The sequence below is a fragment of the Eptesicus fuscus genome, chromosome 23, assembly GCF_027574615.1.
Source record: "Eptesicus fuscus isolate TK198812 chromosome 23, DD_ASM_mEF_20220401, whole genome shotgun sequence".
In the NCBI taxonomy this organism is placed as follows: domain Eukaryota; kingdom Metazoa; phylum Chordata; class Mammalia; order Chiroptera; family Vespertilionidae; genus Eptesicus; species Eptesicus fuscus.
In genome coordinates this window covers 21,557,980-21,581,698 of record NC_072495.1, presented here as the reverse complement: position 1 = coordinate 21,581,698, position 23,719 = coordinate 21,557,980, and the positions used below count along the sequence as shown (strand labels likewise).

Genomic DNA, 23,719 nt, shown 5'->3' with positions numbered 1-23,719 from the left:
TGGGGTGGGGGGGTAATGGTAAGATATGTACACATATAATACCTCAAAAAAATGGAAAAAAAAATAATGTATTAATCAATAAGCAAGAAAATAATAATAATAATATAATTTGTATATGAGATGATGGATATTATCTAAACTTATTGAGGTAATCATTTTGCAAGCTATGTAAGTCAAGTCATTATGTTGTACTCCGTAAACTGGTGTATATTGATTATATATCAATAAAACTGAAAGAAAAAAATTTTAATTAAAACATTTTAGTACTGGAGGAGGAACCAAGATGGCGGCATAGTTAAACAACTAATCTGCTGCCTCACACAACAATTTCAAAAATACAACTAAAAGACAAAAACGTCTACCACCCAAAACCACGGGAAAGCTGGCTGAGTGGAAGATTTACAACTAAGAAGAGAAAGAAGCACAATCCCTGAAAAGCTGAGGTACGGAGGCACGCGAATCGGGCCGACGGCGGGCGGCTGGGTGCGCGGCTTTTCTTCAACCCGCAGGGAGACAAGCTCCCGATCACTCTGAAATCCAGTTTCTGGGGACACTCAGGGGACCCAGACGCCTACGGGGAGAAGCTGGACTCTCGGCCATCGGGTCGGAAAGTGAGAGTGACTTTTTTGCGGTGGTGCGCCCAGCAATCATTGTTTACTGCGCTGGAGCGCGGCCGCAGGGACTTGGAAACGTGGAAAGGCAGAGACGGCTGACGGCAGCCATCGCCGTTGGCCACGCCCCAGCCTAGTGACGCCCTGAGACCCCGCCCAGCCCTGAGGCCCCGCCCTGAGGCCCCGCCCCACACATTCTACAAACCCGCCCAGGCTCCACACAGCGGCTTTTGCATATAAGTGGCCTGTTCTGGAGCAGCTTAACCAACTGCAGCTCCAGTCAGACTGCTCCAAAACCGCCCAAGCAAAGGAGGAGAAAACTAGCCCTTGCTGTAGCTCCTGCTGGGGGACACACAGTACACAAGGGTACACCAAGAGTGTCCACCTCAAGTAACTGGGAGGCTGACCCGTTGAACCAATAGGACACCTAGTACACAAAACTACCCTACCAACTTAGGGAAGCAGAGAATATGAGAAGGCAAGAAAACAGATCACAAACCAAAGAAATGGAGGAGAACAAGCAACTGGACATAGAGTTCAAAACCACGGTTATAAGGTTTTTCAAGAATTTCATGGAAAAGGCTGATAAATTCCATGAGGACCAACTAGAAATTAAACATACACTGACTGAGATAAAAAATATTATACAGAGACCCAAAAGCAGACTAGAGGATTGCAAGAATCAACTCAAAGATTTGGAATACAAAGAGGCCAAGGACACTCCTCCAGAGAAGCATGAAGAGAAGAGAATTCAGAAAGTTGAAGATAGTGTAAGAAGCCTCTGGGACAACTTCAAGCGTACCAACATCAGAATTATGGGGGTACCAGAAGAAGAGAGAGAGCAAGATGCTGAAAACCTATTTGAAGAAATAATGAACGAAAACTTCCCCCACCTGATGAAAGAAATAGACTTACAAGTCCAGGAAGCGCACAGAACCCCAAACAAAAGGAATCCAAAGAGGACCACACCAAGACACATCATAATTAAAATGCCAAGAGCAAAAGACAAAGAGAGAATCTTACAAGCAGCAAGAGAAAAACAGTTAGTTACCTACAAGGGAGCTCCCATACGATTATCAGCTAATTTCTCAACAGAAACCATGCAGGCCAGACGGGAGTGGCAAGAAATATTCAAAGTGATGAATAGCAGGAACCTACAACCAAGACTACTCTACCCAGCAAAGTTATCATTCAGAATTGAAGGGCAGATAAAGAGCTTCACAGATAAGAAAAAGCTAAAGGAGTTCATCACCACCAAACCAGTATTATATGAAATGCTGAAAGGTATTCTTTAAAAAGAGGAAAAAGAAGAAGATAAAAATTATGAACAACAAATACATATCTATCAACAAGTGAATCTAAAAGTCAAGTGAATTAAAAATCTGAGGAACAGAATAAACTGGTGAACTTAATAGAATCAGGCATAGAATGGGAGTGGATTGATAATTCTCAGGGGGAAAGGGGTGTCTGTGTGGGGAGTATGGGAAGAGACTGGACAAAAATCATACACCTATGGATAAGGACAGCAGGGGGGGGGGAGGTAAGGGAAGAGGGGGGGGGTAGGAACTGGGTGGTGGGGAGATATGTGGGGAAAAAGGAGAAACAATTGTAATCTGAACAATAAAGATTCATTAAAAAAAAAAAAAAAAAAAACAAAAAAAAAAAAAACATTTTAGTACTACAATTTGCATTTATACTAAAAATGTAGAGTACGTTATAAGCACTTCTCATTGTGGGGCCCTTAAAAACTACACAGCAAAATCCTACTCACGTGGTTTGGTGAGGTGGTGCCATTGGGTAAAGCTATTCTAAATGAAGGGAAACTCTTAGTTACATTTAATTACGTACAAATATCTTCAACTAAATGTTTCCAAATAATGAACTTAGGGGAGCCATTTTATAACTAGATAAGAACATTGCCTGATTAAGACGATTATTTTTATGTAAATGGCTGAAGCGAAGGAGCTGGGAGGCCAGTGGCTCTCTTGGGTGGTTAAATATTTCTTCTGTAATTTCGTTTGTGGCTTTTATGTGCTTTCCTCACAGACAAAAGAGTTATAGGATGCGGTTACGGTAAGATGTTTGGAGGATCAAGTGATGTTTGAATCTCAGCTCTGCTGTTTACTAGCGGTGAGAGACCTCGAGGCCCTGACACAGGTGCCTGGCCGCCTGGCTGCAAGGCCAGAGCTGGGTATTTACTTACGACTGGGGGACCCCTCCGATCCCGAAGCCCACCAGGCCCCGGAGCACCAAGATCCAGCTGTACACGGGCGCGAAAGCACTGAGGATCCCGTAGTACAGAGTCCAGAGCACGCTGATCTTCAGCCCCTGCACACATGGGAGACACCAAGTCACAGGGCTGCTCGGCACCTCCAGGTCTCAGGGCCCCACCCCCCACATTTAAAGTCACCATTAGGGTCCTGTTTAAGGGGAACCCAATACAACCAAGGATTCTCTGTGGGGGTGCTGCCCACCCCTAGGCGGGATGTGGCCAAACTGTGGGGCTTTCTCGGTTGTCCCAAGGATTGGCAGGTATAGCCAGGGCCCAGAGGTGTAAGATGCCCCACGGTGCGTGAGACCCAGGAAGACTTGTCCTCCCGGCCAGTGCTGCTCAGTGGTTGAGCATCGAACTGTGAACCAGGAGGTCACGGTTCAATTCCCGGTCAGGGCACATGCCCAGGTTGTGGGCTCGATCCCCAAGGCAGCCGATCAATGGTTCTCTCTGATCATTGATGTTTCTCTCTTTCCCTCTCCCTTTCTCTCTGAAATCAATAAATATATATATATATTTTAAAAACCTTAAACTAAATTAAAAGGATTAGAGAGGAAATTTGGAGGTCTACCAGTTGATTTCGGGTCTATGGGAACATGACTTTAACTAATAGAGAGAATATTTCAAATAACTGTGAATCACCTTGCAAGAAAGTGATTTCTTTTTCATTTTAATATTCATTCTTGCCGAAACCGGTTTGGCTCAGTGGATAGAGCGTCGGCCTGCGGACTGAAAGGTCCCAGGTTCGATTCCGGTCAAGGGCATGTACTTTGGTTGCGGGCACATCCCCAGTAGGGGGTGTGCAAGAGGCAGCTGATCGATGTTTCTCTCTCATCGATGTTTCTAACTCTCTATCCCTCTCTCTTCCTCTCTGTAAAAAATCAATAAAAAAAAAAAATATTCATTCTTCTGGTTATGGCCAAAGGAAGCATCCGTGTGGTGCCAGCCTGTCTTTAATACCTTTTGGATCACCTACCAATCTCTCTTTCTAACCAAGAGAGCAGTGGGTCAATGGTAAGCGGCTAGAACTTAATAGCATTGTTTTATTTTCATTGTATTTACTTTTGCAGATATTTCCTTAGGGCAATTGTGACTGATTTCCCATTTAAGACACTCTGTAAAGTTTCTTTTAAAAAAAAAATTCATGTCATGAAACTACACACACAACAACTGATACAAATAAAAGTATTGTGTACCTAAGAGAACAGGTAGGACAGGAATTATTCAAGTAGGAAACCCTGGATCTATTGCAATAATAATAAAGCAACACTGCCCTAACCGGTTTGGCTCAGTGGCTAGAGCATTGGCCTGTGGACTGAAGGGTCCCGGGTTCGATTCCGGTCAAGGGCATGTACCTTGGTTGCGGGCACATCCCCAATAGGGGTGTGCAGGAGGCAGCTGATCGATGTTTCTCTCTCATCGATGTTTCTAACTCTCTATCCCTCTCCCTTACTCTCTGTGTAAAAAAAAAAAAATCAATAAATTATATATAAAAATAATAATAATAAAGCAACACTGATGCCCCCCTACGCCCATGACTATGAAATCGGTGCCTGCCACACATATCCTTCATTCCTTTCTTGGGGCGTAAGCTAGCTCAATGGAGATTTTCCTCCTGGGAACCCAAAGAGGCTTGAAATGCACGAGCTTGGGCGCCCCCGGGGAATGTGTGACTTCAAGACTCCACAGTGGCCTCAGAGCAATGTCTTCTCATAGCACGTCAACATGGCTCCTCACTAGGCCTCCCACGTGCTCAAGCAGCCTAAGTGTTGCTACTTGCCGCCGTCACCACGGAGATCACCTAGGCTAGGGGGCAGGCGCTCAGGAGAGATCGCCTTACTGTTTTCCTGCCGTACTGGTCCGAGATGTTTCCCCAGAGGGTGGAGCTGGACATCATGCCGATAAAGACCACCTGCGGGTGGAAACAGGGTTTCTGTTAGACGGTGACACGGAGCATTGATCGCAGAGAAAGGGAACGACAGATTGAACCTGTGACGTCACACCCTAGCGATAACAATGCACCCAGCCTTCACTGAGATCCGGCTACTAAGGGGCAAACACGATTCTGTGTGCTTCATGCTACTGTTGAAACCTCACAACAATCCGAGGGGGTGGGTGCTGTTATTGGCCCCATTTTACAGATGAGCAAACTGAGACTCAGAGAGGGGGAGGTCGCACATCTGTGAGTGGTTGCAGCCCAGGCTGGACTCAGGCAGTATGGCTGCAGTATTATGGATTTCTTGTCCTGTTGCTAAGAAAATATCCAAGGTTGCAAGGCAGAGTTTGGAGAGTACGAAAACAGGAGACAGGAGGTTGGGGTGGGAGCTGTAACCCTTTAGAAGAGAAAGCATTCATGGAGCACCGACTGTGCTCGGGCAAAGTCACTGTTACATTATTAATCCTTGAACAGAGCTAATGAGGCTGGACTCATCCTATCCATTTTATAGAAGGGGAGCCTGAGGCTCAGAAGGGTTAAGAAACCTGCTCAGGCCTGGCCGGCATGGCTCAGTGATTGAGCATCGACCTATGAACCAGGAGGTCACGGTTCAATTCCCGGTCAGGGCACATGCCTGGGTTTTGGGCTCGATTCCCAGCAGGGGGTGTGCAGGAGGCAGCCAATCGATATTGATGTTTCTCTCTCATCGATGTGTCTATCTTTCTCTCTAAAATCAAAAACTTATTTAAAAAATAAAACCCTCAATCACCCTCCTGTGGGAGGTATTGGCACATCCTTTCTGGATGAGTGAGGTGTATAAGGTCTAAGGGATAGATACCCAAGTAGCTTGCACCTTCCCAGCAATTGATGTCTGGGGACCCCAGGGACTTGGGCCCCTGGTGCAGTAGAGGTGGCTGCCCACCGACCGGGGAGTAAAGGGAGCTGAGGTCACGGTGTTTCCATGCAGAGAATTTGATTTTTTTTTCTGCTGAGCGGCTGGCAGCAGCAGAGGGCGGGGCCCCCCACAGATCACCCCAGTGGACCGGAACTGTACCCAGCGGGAGAGCCACTGCTGCCTACCGAGGTCAGCAAGGCCACCTGCCAGCTGGGCAGCCGCCACTCGCAGTGCAGCTGGGGCGCGAGGATGCTCAGGATCATCATTTCCATGGCGTCGGCCATCTGCAGGGAGCAAGCAGGTGTCATGAGCCAGGACGCTGCCTGGTGTCCGGGCGGCTGACCCCTCACTCAGCCCCCCTCCCCACTCTGTCCCCATGAGAGCGTGGAGAGCTGACCCCGGGCTCAGGGACCCACCCCCCCGTGAGAGCCTGGACGGTTGACACCTCACTCAGGGACCCCCCCACTCAGTCCCCATGAGAGCCTGGAGAGCTGACCCCTGGCTCAGGAACCCCCCGCCCCCGTGAGAGCCTGGACGGCTGACCCCTCACTCAAGGACCCCCGAGAGAGTGTGCAAGAACCCCTCTTTCATTGCCTGCTGAGCTCCCTACCACACATCAAACACATCACAATCTCTAGTAGTTAAAGCGGTGTGGTGATACAGGAATTGACAACTAGCCATTCTGCATTCTTTTTTTTGTGTGTGTTTTTCCGTATTTAAAAAAATACAGGCATTCCCTGAATGAAGCGGGAAAACATCACATTTCAAAAATCTGAGAAAAACTTTTTTTTTTTTTTTACAGAGAGAGACAAGAATCTTTTCTCTTTAGTTCAATGAAAGACTAGTTTGTCTTTGGTTTAAAGGTCATTGTTCATATAGAATTCTCTAGTCTGACCTTATAATATAATCAAACATACTAGGAAGCCCCAGTCATTAAACATCCTTTATGGGACGAGGGGGCAGAAATGAGAGTCCGGAAGCAGACCCAGGTGGCCGTGGGAAGGTGATGGGCGAGGCAGGTGGCCTTTCACATTAGTGGGGAAATGAAACATCTATTTTGGGAAATATTTAATTAGGTCGCCCTCTTGCACGATTCCCCAAAATCTACTTCGGTTGTATCCGTGGTCGAGATGCGTTATTTGCAACAGGTAGATGCGGGGATTTTAACAAGAGACCTCGAGCCTCAGGAAGCGAAGGGCTCACCCTCATCTGGGCGTGTTTTTCTAGGGTGAGCTCCGCAGATGGCATCACCATCTCCTCGTAGCCCTGAGCCCCCGAGGACTGAGAGCCACTTAATGAGCCAGGAGCTCCCACTCCTCCCCAGCTCCCCCCAAGCGCTGACCTTTGTGACCACCAGGGTCACTCATCAGAACCCTGACTGATTCACGCCAAGGCTCTATGCGGAAAGAGCTGGGTCCTGCCTCGTCGATCATGGAAACCCAGGGGAGCGGCATCAGGAAGGGTTTCTCGGAGGCTGAAAGGGAGGTCCCTGCCCCAGAAATACTTGCCCAAGCCAAGCCGGTGAGAACGGACAGCTTCCATTGGAATTTCCCAAACCCAATGGCTTCCACCGCATCTTCCACCATGAAAGTATCTGGAAAGGAGAAAGGGGGAGGGGAGGACGGAGTCAGGGCATCTTGCAGTTGTCCTAGTATGGGGGTATCCGGGGGCGGGGAGAGGGGTGTCCACAGCCAAGCTCCTTAAACGCAGCACATGCCGCTTCTAGGATTTATCTTCGGAAAACATTACGGCAAGTGTGAAAAGATACCTTGCTACAAAACCCACGGCAACGTTGTTTACAGAAGGGAAAACTGCCCTGGCCAGTGTGGCTCCGTGGTTAGAGCGTCGGCCCGAGCACCGAAGGGTCGCGGGTTCCATTCCCGGTCAAGGGCAAGTACCTGGGTTGCAGGTTCGATCCCTGGCCCTGAAGCGCTCTCTCTCTCTCTCTCTCTCTCTCTTTCTCCCTCCCTCCCTTCCTCTCTCTCTCTCCTTTCCTTTCCTCTCTTTCTAAAAATTAATGAAGTATTTTTTAAAGTTTTTAATTTAATGGAACAATAAAAATATTAAAGGATCCTGCTGGTGGCCCTTCTGTGGGCTGCCTCTCAGGCTCTCAACCGTCCCTGCTGCCAATTTTGGGGAATTTCAATCATGGGCCCCTAACGTCAGCCATAACGTTCTCCAGAAGTGTGAGCTGATGTTTATCACTCCAGCAGGTTCTGGGTTTTTTTTCCAGCAAAAATATTGAGGAGACAGCAGCGCGAGTCCTATGACATCATCAACAATATGAAGAGTAATGATGACAGAAGGGTGTTCACCATGTGCCAGGCGCTGCGCGAGGAGCTTGGCGTGCATTCTCTCCTTTAGTCCCTGTCACAACTATTGGCTAAGGTCCCGGTCTTAGCCTCCTGTACAGAGGAGGAAGTGGGCGTTCCCATGTCACTCAGCTGGCACACGGTAGATCTGGGAGTTGAGCTCAGACCAGCCTCTGCTCCTAACCACTGCCTCCCCCCATCCCCAGTCCTGGCCTCCTTAGCTCTGCCAACAAACAGGCCTTGGGGCGAAGCCATTCATCCTCTCTCCTGTTGGGAATCTGGGGCCTCTCAGGAATGCGTGGGATGTTTGGTGATGAGGGGAGACCAGATCCCACAGCGCCACCTCAGGTCTCTGGGTTTGCCCAGCTCTGCTCAGAGGCAGCCCAAGGTCCTGGGTAGGAGTGGATTCCCAGGTCAGATCATCGGGGTGTAAATCCAGCAGGGGCTAATTTCTAGCTGTGTGACGATGGCAAGATACTTAACCCTTCTGTGCCTCAGTTGCCTCTTCTGCAAAGAAGGGGAAGATGATCGTAATAGTTTTAATTAGAAATGTTGTGCAGATTACACGGGTAATTCGAATAACGTGCCTCCAACAGTGCCTGGCACAGAGTAAATCCTCAGCTAATGTCAGCTGTTCCCATCACTATTATCATCATCACCATCACCACCGACACCATCACCACCACCACCTTCATCATCACCACCACCGTCATCACTATTATTATCATCATCACCACCTTCATCATCACCACCACCACCATCATCACTATTATTATCACCACCGACACCATCACCACCACCACCTTCATCATCATCTCCACCACCATCATCATTATTATTATCACCATCACCACCTTCATCATCACCACTTTCATCACCACTATCATAATCATCACCATCATCATCACCAAATCATCAATACACTATCACCATCATCATCATCACCACCATCACCACCACCATCATCACATCATCAATAGACTATCACCACCATCATCACCACCACCACCATCATCATCACCACCATCATCACCACCACCACCACCATCATCACCACCATCACATCATCAATACACTATCACCACCATCATCACCATCACCATCACCATCATCATCACCATCATCATCATAGCCACCACCATCATCATCACCATCATCATCATCATTGTTGTGCTGTCCTCAGCTAAGTGCTATGCAATGATGCTGGTGGCAGGGATTGTGATGTAGCCCTTCCTGCTGAAGTAAGCCATGTAGGTTCAGCTCACACTTTCAGTATCACCCCTGTGTCCTCGGGGCCCTCCTACTTGCCTCTTCCCGAGATCCCTCTGAGAGTGCCACCTGGGGAGGCAACCCAGGCACCTCAGAGCCCCTGACCGTGGCCTGGGCTGATGCCTCAAAGGCAGGGCCCCCTCACCGTCGGTGGGATTGGCAAACTCCTTGGGCACAGCTGCCCCATCGTCTAGTTCGACCGCCTGTAGGCCCGTGCGGACCCCTTCGATCTGGACCTCATGCTCTCCCGAAGCCGTGTCGTCCTCTGACCTTGCACTCTCGCCCGTGCGACGAAATTTCACCACCCTGGAGGACAGAGCAAAGCTGGTCATGAAGGCTGGAACTCCCCCTCAACAGCCTTGCTGCACAGCTCGTGTGCCCAAGACAGGTGAAAGGCTTTTTTTTTTTCACGGTCAGGGGAGTTGGGTGGGTAGGAGGGTGGCATTTCTATTGAGTTGGCCTGTAGAGGCTGACACCTTCCGAAGTCGTGCACCAGGGCTGCCACATATGGCTGCACAGGTTTGGCACTGCACAGCTCCAATGGGGCTCTAGTCACATGGTAGGCTATGGGAATGGGGAGAGCTTTATTCTAGACTTAAATAGTTCGGGAGCTTGTGTGTTTCAGAATTTAGACTCATCTCTCTGTAGCAGAGAGAACCACGTGGTCAGCTAAGGTTACATGATGCCCACAAGAAGTTGCCTACATGGTTTGTGTGTTTTTTTAAGTGGACGCCAATTTTTTTTTTTAATTGAAAGAATTCACATGAAAAGCAAGACTTCTGATGTCTCTTACAGCAGTAGGATAGCTGGCCAGCTGGGGGCCCCATCTCTCTAAGGCGGTGGTCGGCAAACTCATGAGTCCACAGAGCCAAATATCAACAGTACAATGATTGAAATTTCTTTTGAGAGCCCAATTTTTTAAACTTAAACTCTATAGGTAGGTATATTGTTATTAACTTAATTAGGGTACGCCTAAGCTGGCCTTTGCTAAAAACTCAAGGGGCCCAAGAGCCGCATGTGGCTCGCGAGCCGCGGTTTGCCGACCACTGCTCTCAGGGAATTAGTACGGCAAGATCTGGGCAGGGTCCCTGTAGCTGAGACATTTCCACTCTGCAACCCACGGAGTCAGGGGTGGTGTGACATGGGTTCCAGGAAGGGACTCTCTGTCCCCCAGAAGCAACCCCAAAATAAGAACATAAACAGCCCCCCTAGGTACCTATCTGTACAAGACGAACACATCGATACGTATTAGGCAAAGGAAGGGCATGAACATTCATGCACATTATCACTTCGTCTTCAGGGACGAAGGAAAGGTCCGCGGGTCACCCTCGACGCTGAGGATAGCATCCGAGAAGGACATGGCTATGTGGCCCGGAAATCTTCCTGAACTACGGCTTTGATCGCATCCTCTCCTCAAGGGCCGCCTGGGGGTCCTCCCTTCGGTCTGTGACTGATAGCAACCTCTGCAACCTTTCTGGAAGGCAACCTGTGATAGCTTTCAACAGGTAACATGCTCTGTGCGCCCACTTAGAATGGCAGTGCCGGCAGTTCACTGTCGGGATAGACCCGTGGTCGGCAAACCGCGGCTCGCGAGCCACATGCGGCTCTTGGGCCCCTTGAGTGTGGCTCTTCCACAAAATACCACGGCCTGGGCGAGTCTATTTTGAAGAAGTGGCGTTAGAAGAAGTTTAAGTTTTAAAAATGTGGCTCTCCAAAGAAATTTCAATCGTTGTACTGTAGATATTCGGCTCTGTTGACTCATGAGTTTGCCGACCACTGGGATAGATCCAAGCAGGCGAGGATTCACCGCCCACATAACGGCCCCGCTGGGGATTCTCGGCGTGCCGCGTGTCAGGCCCAGGGTGTGCACTTTCCATCGATGATCTTATGTCACCTTCGCTTTCACTGTCCCCAAGTTCCGGATGAGGACGCTGGAGCGCGGAAGGGCTGGGAGCTCGCCCAAGGCCCCACAGTGGGTGTGGAAGCCAGGCTTTGGCAACGCCACCTGCCCTCCCGGCGTCCCCACTGGCAGCCTCCCCGGGTGCTCTTCTCCTGGGAAGCTCACAGGCTGTTTGCAGCCTTGCATGTGATAATTATTCTCTAAATGTGATAAGTACGAACAAAACCCAGAAACAATCACCGGGAGAGGAGGAACCACAGAGATTATGGCACAGCCACTTAAGGAAACGTCTTAGAAACTGTTTGTAAGTTGATCTGTAGCACAATAGCCAAAGACAAAAACAATTGTGGGTCTGAAAAGGCAGGGAATTCTGACGCGTTCTACAACATGGATGAACTTCGAAGACGTTACACTAGGGGAAATAAGCCTACACACCAGGACAAATATTGTACACTTATATGAGGAGGCCAAAAAGAGTCAAATTCACAGAGAGAGAAAGTAGGTGCAGGAGGGAGGGGGAGTGGGGGAGTTAGTGTTTAATGGGTACAGAGTTTCAGCTGGGGAAGATGAAAAAATTCTGGAGAACGGACAGTGGTGATGGTTACACAATGTGAATGTACTTAGTGCCACTAACTGTACATTTACTAGTAAAATGACCAAAATGGTCAAGTTTATGTAATGCATATTGTATCACAATAAACACACATACATAAACATGCACACAAGTTGATCTGTAAGAGCCAGCAGGAAAAAACTGTTGGGCTCATTATTAAATATGCTAGAATATGATACTGTGATCTAGGTCCTTGCCATGAAGACTTGAGTGTGGCCCTAACCGGTTTGGCTCAGTGGATAGAGCGTTGGCCTGTGGACTGAAGGGTCCCGGGTTCCATTCCAGTCAAGGGCATGTACCTTGGTTGCAGGCGCATCCCCAGTAGGGGGTGTGCAGGAGGCAGCTGATGGATGTTTCTCTCTCACTGGTGTTTCTAACTCTCTATCCCTCTCCCTTCCTCTCTGTAAAAAAATCAATAAAATATATCTTAAAAAAGAAAAAAAAAAAAAAAAAAAAGAATGGATTCTTTAAAAAAAAAAAGACCTGAGTGTGGTCACCAACCAGAGGCCCAGTGTCCCCTAGGGCAGCGGTTGTCAATCGGTGGTCCATGGTCCACTGGTGGTTATTGAGATCTGAAAGGTTGGCGACCACTGCCCCAGGGGATTATGAGAATTGCAGTCTGGAGCCCTGACCCAGGCCTTACTAAGTCAGCATCTGCATTTTAACCAGGTCCCCAGGCAGCGCGTGCAGGGCCATGTCTGAGAAGTGCTGCTGTGGATTATTTAAGCTCCTACAGCCGAGAGTGTCTGAAAGGAGGCGTAGTGCTGAAGACTGGTTGCTTCTGGGGAGGAGGGCTGGATGGAAATGAGGAGTTGCGAGGGAAAGGAAATAGTCTTTACTTTTATTTTGGACCCCTCTGTAATGGTTGCATTTTTGAACCTGGGCATCTGTACATTAATAATACATATACAGCCCTGACCAGTTTGGCTCAGTGGATAGAGCGTCGGCCTGTGGACTGAAAGGTCCCAGGTTCGATTCCGGTCAAGGGCATGTACCTTGGTTGAGGGCACATCCCCAGTAGGGGGTGTGCAGGAGGCAGCTGATCGATGTTTCTCTCCCATCGATGTTTCTAACTCTCTATCCCCCTCCCTTCCTCTCTGTAAAAAAAATCAATAAAAAATATTTAAAAAAATAATAATAAGTATACATAACAATAGCGACTCTGTACAGAGCTCTTGCTGATCGGGCAGCACCTGCTGAGCATGTTACGTCTGTGAAATAGGAATGATGACGGGCGTGCAGGACTGCCGTGAAGTTTCACTGAGCCTGATGAATGGGCAGTGGCAGGCAATGAGTCAGTATGAGCTTCCCTCCCACCCGGCTTCACTCAGGCCACCTTTCGGCCTTGAACCTGGAGTACGTTGACCTTCGCGAGATGTGACCTTGAGAAAGTGGCTTAGCTCCCTGCAGTTTTAAACTAGAATCTGCTCACAGTCCTCCTCTGGCAAAAACACAAGAAGCCAGGGCAGCTGTATTTATGCACACATTATTTATTTACGAACACTTGTTTTAAGGCAGACATAACAGGGGACCTTTGACATTAAATTAGACTCAGAAAGCCGGGCCACATTTTGAATGGGTCGGGTTTCTAAAAGTATGTATCGAATACACGAGCCAAGACTTCCCAAGAGAGAAAAAAGAAATATGAAAGAAAATAGCAGTGACATATGTTAAATACATGAGGGCTTCCAAGCAGGCTGGCTCATAACTCCCTGGCATTTGTGGGGTATAGATAGCAATATAATTCACCAAAATAGTTGGGAACATTTATTTTACATAATTTTGCTGTTTAAAGGAGAGAAGAGCTTGAGGAACTAGCTGTCAACAGTCAAGATCTTGTTTGTACCGTCATGAAATTCATTCACCTCGTGCCTTAAGTGAGGGTCTGAGACCTGATTTTTAGGGTATTTTAGACAAGGAAGTGGTTTTGTGTTTGTTTTTTTTTTCTTTTCTCTTTCCATCTGAGTTTCTGGACTTCTATCCCCTGAGATCATGAAGCTACCAGACTGAAAGCTACCAGACTACCTCTCTACAGCAGTGGTTCTCAACCCGTGGGTCGAGAGCCTAAGACCATCAGATATTTACATTACGATTCATTAACAGTAGCAAAATTACAGTTATGAAGTAGCAACGAAAATAATTTTATGGTTGGGGGTCACCACAACATGAGGAGCTGTATTAAAGGGTCGCGGCATTAGGAAGGTCGAGAACCTCTGCCTTAGAGTGAAGTTAGCTACCAAGTGTTGGAAATAATGAGGTCTGAGTGGCTTTGAACTTGAGGTTGAAAAGGGCTTTGGTGGGTTAACCTTGAGGGTCCCTGTGCTATCCCTACTTGTTGCCTGCAGTGGGTGACAGTGAAACATTTCTCCTTGGTCAGTGCTACCAAGGGACTGGTTTTTCAAATTTCACATATTTTATTTATAAATTATATTTATAATATGTATTATATTATAAAAGTTATTTCACATACTAATGACATAATTTGTTTAAAATGTTTTTATTACTTTGTTTAAATCCTCATATGAGGATAATTTTTCCAGTAATTTTTAGAGAAAGTGGAAGAGAGAGGGAAAGAGAGAGAAACATCGATGTCAGAGAAACACATCCATTGGTTGCCTCCTGCAAGAGCCCTGACCAGGGCCCAGGCCGGGGAGGAGCCTGCAACCAAGGTACATGCCCTTGACCAGAATTGAACCTGGGACCCTTCAGTCCGCAGGCTGACGCTCTATCCACTGAGCCAAACCGGCTAGGGCTATGTTTAAATTTAAATAGCCACATGGAGCTAGTGATTACTGTATTATATATTGCAGCTCTAGGTTAGAAGCTTCTCTTATTTAGTTGTAGAGTCTCTTGTATCAAGGATGGCGCCCAAGTAAATTAAATAAATGAATAAATGAATCAACCAAACCATCCATCAATCAATGTAGTCTGCAAAACTTGCTTTCAAGAAATCATCCTAGAAAGGAGAGACCCAAAAAAGTCTAACTTGCACAAGGGCACACAATAAGGCAGAACTAGATAAAAAATCCCAGCCTCCGGAACGTCCTGGAACATGGTCTGGAGCCTGAGTGGACAGCAGGTGAAAAGCACAGGTTGTTCGTGGTCTCAAATGAACCATCCTGGAGCTATGTGAAGGAGCCCCAAGTGCAAGGAAGGACTGTTTTCTTAGGCACCCTCATCCCCTTTCCCCGTCCCCTGACCTGTAAACTACTTAGTGGCTTATTATCCATTAACACTTGGCCTCCCGTGGGACCGAGCCTATTACAAACCCCACGCTTGCCAACCCTCTAGAAGGCACTCTGATTTTTTAAACCGTGTTGCTCTCAGGAACTCTGCTACCTGCAATCTGTGGATAACATACACAGGGTGTGGCTTAAGTCCATCTCAGTCGTGACTTGTATCCCACTCAGATTCACGTGGCTGTTCCTTTTATTTGTTTTAAATAAACCGAGGTAAACACATTTCAGGGCTAATTTTGACTCCATTCAAATGTAATTTGGGGTGTTCAGAGGACAATCTTTGGAAGTCCAACATAAGAAGTCTACACTGCTTTTACCAATGATCTTTCAGATGTAATAATAATAGTTAATGTGGGTTGAATGTTTGGTGTCTGTCAGGTATGTAGCACACAGTATCTCACTTTAGCTTCACAATAACCCTAAGAACCAAGTACAGTTGTGACCCCCATTTTATGGCCAGGGAACCTCAGAATCAGAAAGATTAAGTCACTTGCTCAAAGTCACATAACCAGGAAGTGGCAGAGTCAGGATCAGAACCTAAGACCCTTACTCAATAGCCAAAGCTCTTAACCAGTACACAATTTGGTCTCTTTAATAGATGATATATATATATATCATCTTGCCCTATAATATAGATGATATCTTGTGCTTATTTTTGAACTTGCCCTATAATATAGATGATATAGTGCTTTATCTTATATATTAACATAAAATGAATTATTTTTTAAATTTAAAGAAGTAAAAGCCTCCTATTGTTTTACCTTTTTTTTTTTTAATTAAGGAAGGACTTGTCACGATAGTGTCCTGCTTGCATACCAGTAAATTAAATATACATGAATCTTTGAGTAACTTGCAAGGTTCACATGCTTTGACATTATTTGAAAATTTATCCCAGTAAAACAGCAGCTCCGGTATGAATCATATTGTTATTGTGGGGACCGAATTTCATATTTCAGTCTCTAAATTAATTTTTCCAACTTGGGATAACAGGTTGGCTTTGAACATGATACTTATTTTCAATGGAAGTGGTGTTTTCCTTGACAGATTTGCACTCAGATAGGTGCACTGTTATGTATTCAGACATCGACCTTTGGCTATGATAACTGAGCATCCTTCAGCATTTGTGAAAGAATGCTGTGTTACATAAGCTATGCTATTTGTGGATCAATTAATGAAAGCCTAAAAGTAACATTCGAATTAATTAAACATTGGAAATGAAAATTAATTTTACACTGATTGAGAAGTAAATATTGCAATATCCTTCAGGACTCGGAGCCTCAGAGAGCTGTGTCAGTCACACTAAAAGTCACTTGGGAGAATTCCTCAGTGGCTTAGCGAGAGAAAAAAAAAATGTTCAAGTCGAGAAAATACACACACACCAACAATATTGTATCCTTCCCAACAAATCCGAATGGTGTCTACTGCTACTATCCAAATGGCTAGTGCTTCTGAAAATTAAAACAACAGTCCCCCTTCGTGTTCTTTTTAATGCCCACCTCATACTCTTGGGATTTGCTTAAGAAATCACCGACGGCTTGTGGTAGGAGACATCCCTAAGCCCCCCTCTGCAAGGCCCCTGTCCTTTCCTTTGCTTGGTTGTATTTCCCCAAAGGTCTCAGAACAAATTTGGTATCGCTTTAAAAATGCCCATCCGCTAAGCCGTGCATTGCTGATGTTCCCAAGGAAAGCTGTTGACAGTGAGTCTCACTCGAGCTGTGACAAAAACCTCCCATTCAGAAGGAGGCAAGAGGTTTCAGCCAGGGTGCACAGCCCTCTCATTCACACACTTCATCCACAACCCGGCTTGGCCCTGGCCTCCCCTCTAGGAAGGCACCTGAGCTTTTCAGACACCAGTTTCCAACATCAGTCATCGCCCCCTTCCAGCTTCCAGAAAACCTTGCAGAAAAATTAGGAATTTCACAGCACAGGAGAAGGTCTGGAAAGACTCCCCCCCCCCCGCCCGACCCCCCCACCCCCCATGTCATTGCATGGACCTCATACATTCAGTCCACATTTCACAACCGTGGCAAATGCTTTCTTAAAACACAGACCTCAAAATCCCTTTAGGACTGAGAGCAATTAAGAGGGGAAGCATAGCACCCTGTAGATTCCCCCATAAGATTCTGACGGATCTGAAGGGGAAAAAAAATAAATAAAAATCGAACTGAGTCAGATACAGAGGCTGGGCTCCTGGGGTAGGAAAATGGCTTTTCTCCTCCAGGCCTAATTCTCTCCTCCTGAAACAGTTTCCTTTCCATTCAAGAAGCCACGCAGCGATGCCCCCCTGCAGGGTTTCATATTTGCAAGGAAAGCCGGCCTGCCTCTCACTCGCCTCCCCCCTGCTACTCACGGCAGCTGCCTGAGCTGGAATAAGTCCTCCTCCATGTCCGCGCTGCGCCAGGACGAGCCCTTCTCATGGCCCTTACATGGTGGTGGTGGTGGTGGTGGTGGTGGTGGTGGATGACGAGCGATCGGGGTTTCAGCACCGGGGCGCCGGACAGCTCCCACGCCGCTTCCTCCCTCTGGCGGCAGCTGTTTCGGGGGAGGCAGCCGCCTGGGGACCAGCCCACGAGACAAAGCCTCCGCCGCCGCCGGGAGACCGCGGCGAGAGTGGGCGGAGAGGAGGGGGCGGAGGGCAGAGCAAGCTGTGCGGGGAGCGGGGGCGGGGAGAGCCCTTCTGGTTAGAAGAATTTACTGGCTCTCTGTGGCTGGTGGGGTTTTATTGGGGTGCCCCATAGGGCACACCCGCCTGTGAAATGGCTGTCGAGGTACCCAGGAGCCCTCTTGTATATGTTTATCTGTAGGGACTCATGAACGTTATGGGTATAATATTCTTCAAGCGCAGGCTGCTATAACAAATGCAGAATAGGAGAAAAAAATTTTAATTTGTTCATGCATTAAAGAACGGTTTATTGAGCACCTACTATAATAGGCACTGGGCATAGGAGAGAGAACCAGTTAGACATGCCATGGTCATCAGGCGCTGAAGGTCTAGTGAAATGAATCAAGAAAAAAAAAAAAAAAGTAAGGCAAGTGTGAGAAGGCCACATATCGCTCATTCATTTACCCAACAAGCATTATTACCTGATTTCTACAGCCCTGGCTATATGGCATGCGAATGATATCTCAATAAAGCTGTCCTTTTTAATACTTTTTAAATTTGTTTCCAATTTTTCCAACATTGAAACAGAGATTTTTTTATGTAATAGGATTGTGAGCTTCTTGGGTAAGGGGTGGGGGGGATAGCATTTCACTCCTGAGTCTTTCTTTCTCTCTGGCCACTAGCAACCTAGGCCCCAAAACAGTCTGCTCCATACTGTCCACGCTGCAGCCAGAGCAAGCTTTGCACGTTTATATTTTCTGCCTGCTCTCTGGGGACTCCTACGCTCCACCCCTGAACACTGGGAGAAGAATACTTAGTATATAACAGGCATTGAAAAAATGTCTTAGAGAAGTAAATTACTATATCATGTGTTGATTCACTTATAAAATATCATGTTTTCTTGTCTTTCTTAAAAATGTGGGTGAGTTTTTCTAAAGCAATGGCTTCTTACTTTTGAGCATGGGTCAGCATCCCCCAACGGGCTTGTTAACACACAGGTAGCTGAGCCCCATTCGGGGTTTCTAATTCAGCAGATCTGGGGAGAGGCCTGCGTTTGCATTTGTAACAGGGTCCCAGGTGATGCTGCTGCTGCTGAGAATTGAGGATCCCTGTTCTAAAGTTACATCTGGATGACATTATCAGCCAAGAAAAACATGGCTCGCGTTGTTATACCTCTGATCTTTGAGACATCCTTGGGCAGATAGGAATATTATAAAGGCAGTTGCCTCCAGCTAACCACATTATCCATCTGTCCGGGAAATGAGGGCATGCCAAAAGCCAGATGGGTTTTATTTCACGGCGGTATAAAGCACCATCATTTCCCCCTTCAGATTCTTTTTTTTATAAAGTGAACATCTTAAAATAGAGGCTGGCGCCCCAGCCAGGTTGCCCAGTTGTTTGGAGCATCATCCTGTACACCAAAAATGTGGTGGGTTCGATTCCTGGTGAGGGCACATACCTCGGTTGTGGTTCAATCTCCTGTTGGGCACGTACAGGAGACAACCAGTGAGACGTCTTTCTCTCTTTTTTTTTTCTCTCTCTCTCTCTTGCCCCCGCCCCTCGTCAATAAAAAACATATCCTCAGCCCTAGCCAGTTTGGCTCAGTGGATAGAACGCTGGCCTGCGGACTGAACGGTCCCAGGTTCTATTCTGGTCAAGGGCACATACCCGGGTTGTGGGCTCGATTCCCAGTAGGGGGCATGCAGGAGGCAGCCAGTCAATGATTCTCTCATCATTGATGTTTCTATCTCTTCCTCTCCCTTCCTCTCTCTGAAATCAATAAAAATATATTTTTAAAAAACATATCCTCAGATGAATATTTAAAAAAATTTTAAATAGAGGCTGGAATAGAGCCTGACAAGTTGCCCCTTAGCCTGAAATACTGAATATAAAAGGCATGTGCTATGTACAAGCATTTCTCCAATCAACTGAGTTTTAGACCCTATTTTGTATCAAGACAATATTCTATTAGTAATAAAAATGGCACTTGATTTTAAAAGGTAAGCCCATGGATTTAAATTCATAAAGAGATTTATCCTTTTTTTTTTTTTTTTTTTTTGAGAACTGACATTGGATAAAAGACCAAAAGGGAAAACTCAGACTTTGGTGGTAGATCTCTGCTCTGCTAGCCATGCTGGTGGGATGGCACTGCCACCCGGAGTCACTCCCAGGTCCCTGGGATTGTGCTGGGAAGTGTAAGTACCTCCTGACTTACCGCAGGAGCCAGCAGAAAGGGGAGGCTTGGTTAGGAGGTTAAGCCCTTGTTTGAAAATGTCAAGGCATCCTGGCCCGGTGGGTCAGTTGGTTGGAGCATCCTGCACCAACACTGCTAACACCAGACTTGTGTGTGGTTTTACTCCCACACAAGCAAGTCTCTGTGACACCAGCTGGGTGTCCTACAATTTAAATACACACACGCGCGTGCGCACGCGTGCGCGCGCGCACACACACACACACACACACACACACACACACACTGAGTGGCCAGATTATTATGATCTCTGAATGCATAATAATCTGGCCACTCAGTGTATATCCTATATAATAAAAGGCTAATACGCAAATTGTCCCCTCGACCAGGAGTTCGACCAGCAGGCAGGCCGGCCAACTGCCTATGTCCCCTCCCCTGGCCAGGCTGGCCAGACCCTACCCATGCACGAATTCATGTACCAGGCCTCTAATACACACACACACACACACACACACACACACACACACACACACACATTGAGTGGCCAGATTATTATATGTTCAGAGATCATAATAATCTGGCCAGTCAGTGTATATATTTTATTGATTTCAGAGAGGAAGGGAGAGGGAGAGAGAAACATTGACTGGTTGCCTCCTGCATGCCCCCTACTGGGGATCAAGCCCATAACCCAGGCATGTGCCCTGACCGGGAATCAAACCGTGATCTCTTGGGTCATAGGTTGACACTCAACCACTGAGCCACATCAGCCAGGCTGGGTGTTCTACAATTTAAGTCAGTTCTGATGCTATCTACCTGGAGATAATGTCATATCCAATCGATCAAGGGCATAGTTTCACAAGACAGCTCCCACCCACTTCAGATGCCAATGTCTAGCCGTAGGTCCTCAGGTCACTTACAACTTCTGTCTGATTTGGCTACAAATTGGAGGTTCCCATGATTTTCTCCTCAAGTTTGATTACTTTGCTGGAGTTGTTCAGGGAAACTTCCCTAAAACTCAGGGAAATACTTAGGGAACACTACAGGGAAGCATCTGTATCCTTTATCATATCCTTTAGTTAACTTAATGTAATTTACCAGTTAATTACATGTACCATTTAATGAAAGGACATGATAAAGGACACAGATGAACAGCCAGGTAAAGAGATACATAGGGTGAGATCGGGGAGGGTCCTGAGTGTGCAGGAGCCTCTGCCCCCATGGAGTTGGGGTGTCACCCTCCTGGTGTGGATGTCTTTGCTAAGTGGAAGCTCTCCATACCCCTATTATTTTGATTCCTAACTATCTGGAGGAAAATATAGAACAATGATAATTTTTTTAAATATTAAAAAGATGCCCAGCCGGTGTGTCTCAGTGGTTGTGCATCGACCCATGGACCAGGAGGGCCACCAGTTGCATTCCCGGTCAAGGCACATACCTGGGTTGCAGGCTCGATCCCCAGTGTGGGGCATGCAGAAGGCAGCCGATCGATGATTATCTCTTATCATTGATGTTTCTATCTCGCTCTCCCTCTCCCTTCCTCTCTGAAATCAATACAAATATATTAAAACATACTAAAAAGATACTTAATTGGATTCTAGATCTTTCTTGTGACTTTGTGTCACACCTTGATCACAATTTCTGAGCTCTTCCTGCTGACACACAGGAGAGCAGAAGAGGGAGTGAAGAAGGAATACAGAGCTATCCTTCTCTCTCCCTAGGACACTCACTCCCCTGGGGCCAGGGAGAAGACTTCTGAATCAGATTTGAGTTTTAAATTTAAAAAATAAAGAGGACACTAATATATCTGTGGAAAGGAGATGAGGAGTCTCTAAACGTAGATATAAAAATTGCGTTACAAGGGCCCTACTCCATGGTGTGAAAGGGAGAGGTCCAACTTAGTACACATGAGGGCAGCTGGGAAAATGCTGCTTTTGGTGTTTAACCCTCAGGAGCTGAGGGTCCTGAATAAACCATTTGCCTGCAGAATCATCCCAGCAGCTGAAAGAGCTCTAAGACTCTAAATCGTGTCTGTGTGCTCGCCCTCAGTTCTGCAAACCCTTGATCTGCCAGATAGATGTTAGAGCAGGCCCTGCTGGTTCCTGGCTGTGGCATTGTTGCCATCATTAGTAATATATCCTTAATAATAAGAACATCTGTTAGTCAAGGACAGCCATACCCCTACTGGTTAGAGGAGCAGCAAGGGCCAGGCTGGAGGAGATATTCACTTCATGAATGTGAAGTACTGTTATTACTCATGTGGCTGTTGCAAGAATTAAATCGAGATAAGGCATGCAAAGTGCTCAAAAATACTTGTGAGTTGATTGGCTGTGGATACTCTATGTTATTTAAACTAGTCTGCAATGTAGAGTTCTAAGTAGATCTGTGGATAGGATGGCAAGGTATTCACTCAAGAGGCTAAAGTAGGGGTTCTCTCCTGGCGGTGTGACTCAGTGGTTGAGCGTCGACCCAGGAAACAAGAGGTCACCAGTTTGATTCCTGGTCAGGGCACAAGTCTGGGTTGCGGGCTTAATCCCTAGTAGGGGGCATGCAGGAGGCAGCTGATCAATTAAATTTCTCCCTCATCAATGTTTCCATAGCTCTATTCCTCTCCCTTCCTCTCTCTCTCAAAATGAATTTTTCAAAACCATTTAAAGTAGAGGTTCTGCAAGTAGAGGTTCTGCAAGTATATAAGGTTCTGCAAGTAGAGGTTCTGCAAGTAGAGGTTCTGCAAGTATATTCCCTCCTTGGAACCCCCTTCAGGTGGTTATTGAAGTAAAAACTATTTTCATGGTAACATATTATTTGCCTTTCCCACTCCCATTCACTCATGGTTGTACCCTGGAATTTTCCAGAAGCTACACAAAATTCGATGAAGTCATGGCTCTGATGTCTAATGGAATGTATGCTTTGGTATTATTGGGCTTAAATTTTTTTCTCAGGCTTGATAAGTGATTTTCCAGACTTAGGGTGGGTGGAGGAGTTTACTAAATGGGACAGGGGGTTATTTGGGGTGGTGGTGATGATTCTATATGGTGATTGTGGTAATAGTTAGATGACTGCATTTGCCAAAAATTCATAGAACTATACACTAAACTAGGTGACTTTTACTATATATTGTACTTCACTTAAAAAAATAATAGTTATTTCTTTAATTTCTAATACTATAAATATAGATATAACCCACATAAACAAAAGCTCTAATAATCTATAAGCATACCAAGGGGTAATCAGACCAAAAACTTAGAGAATCACTGAGCCTAAAGCAGTGATTTCTTTACTAAAACAGTTGCAGTTGTTTGGTTTGGAGTTGGGGGAAGTGGTTAATAGAGCGGGCAAATTCTCTCTGGCTCGAATGCGTTATAAGTTGTGCTGTCCAATATGGTAGCCACTGGCCACGTGTGGCTATCGAGCGGCTGGTCCAAATTGAAGTGTACTTAACACACACAAAATGTAAAATATCTCTAATAATTTTTACACAGAATTGGCAATATTTTGGACATATTGGGTCAAGTGAAAGAATTGTTCATTTCACCCGTTGTTTCTTATACTTAATGTAGCTACTAGAAAATTTAAAATGTGGCCTGCATTGTATTTCTATTGAAAAGCGCTATTCTTGATGGCCGATCTTGTTTCCATCAATTACAAGCTGTGTCAAAAGACATTACTTCTCTAAAGTTCTTGGGTTTCCTGGGATGTAAAATGCTAGATCATGTTAAGGTTGGTGTGAAGACAGCATGTGAGTGCATAATGCATGTGACATGCTTAGCAATGCATCTAAAAAGCAAGTTTGGCGGCTATTATTAAAGGCCTTGGTTTCTCTTATTGATGCCGTCAGAGATGGGCCACAAGATCATTCAAGGCCCTTCCTCTGCGACCTTA

At 46.3% G+C, this 23,719-nt stretch overlaps 2 protein-coding genes across 2 annotated transcripts in view; one reads left to right on the top strand and one right to left on the bottom strand.

Moving 5' to 3' along the window:
• The window catches only part of SVOP (SV2 related protein), a 38,250-nt gene extending 20,818 nt beyond the window's left edge, over window positions 1–17,432 (bottom strand). Inside the window, exons 1-6 of the mRNA XM_008142509.3 lie at window positions 17,398–17,432; window positions 9,441–9,601; window positions 7,223–7,308; window positions 5,900–5,998; window positions 4,724–4,795; window positions 2,815–2,939 (exon numbers count right to left, since the gene is read on the bottom strand). Coding sequence (XP_008140731.1) covers window positions 2,815–2,939; window positions 4,724–4,795; window positions 5,900–5,998; window positions 7,223–7,308; window positions 9,441–9,601; window positions 17,398–17,432 — 578 coding nt within the window. The remainder of the gene's footprint in view (window positions 1–2,814; window positions 2,940–4,723; window positions 4,796–5,899; window positions 5,999–7,222; window positions 7,309–9,440; window positions 9,602–17,397) is intronic.
• USP30 (ubiquitin specific peptidase 30) overlaps window positions 9,320–23,719 on the top strand; it is a 34,690-nt gene continuing 20,290 nt past the window's right edge. The window contains exons 1-2 of the mRNA XM_054712587.1: window positions 9,320–9,683; window positions 10,596–10,800. The gene's annotated coding sequence lies outside the window, so the exon portion shown is untranslated. The remainder of the gene's footprint in view (window positions 9,684–10,595; window positions 10,801–23,719) is intronic.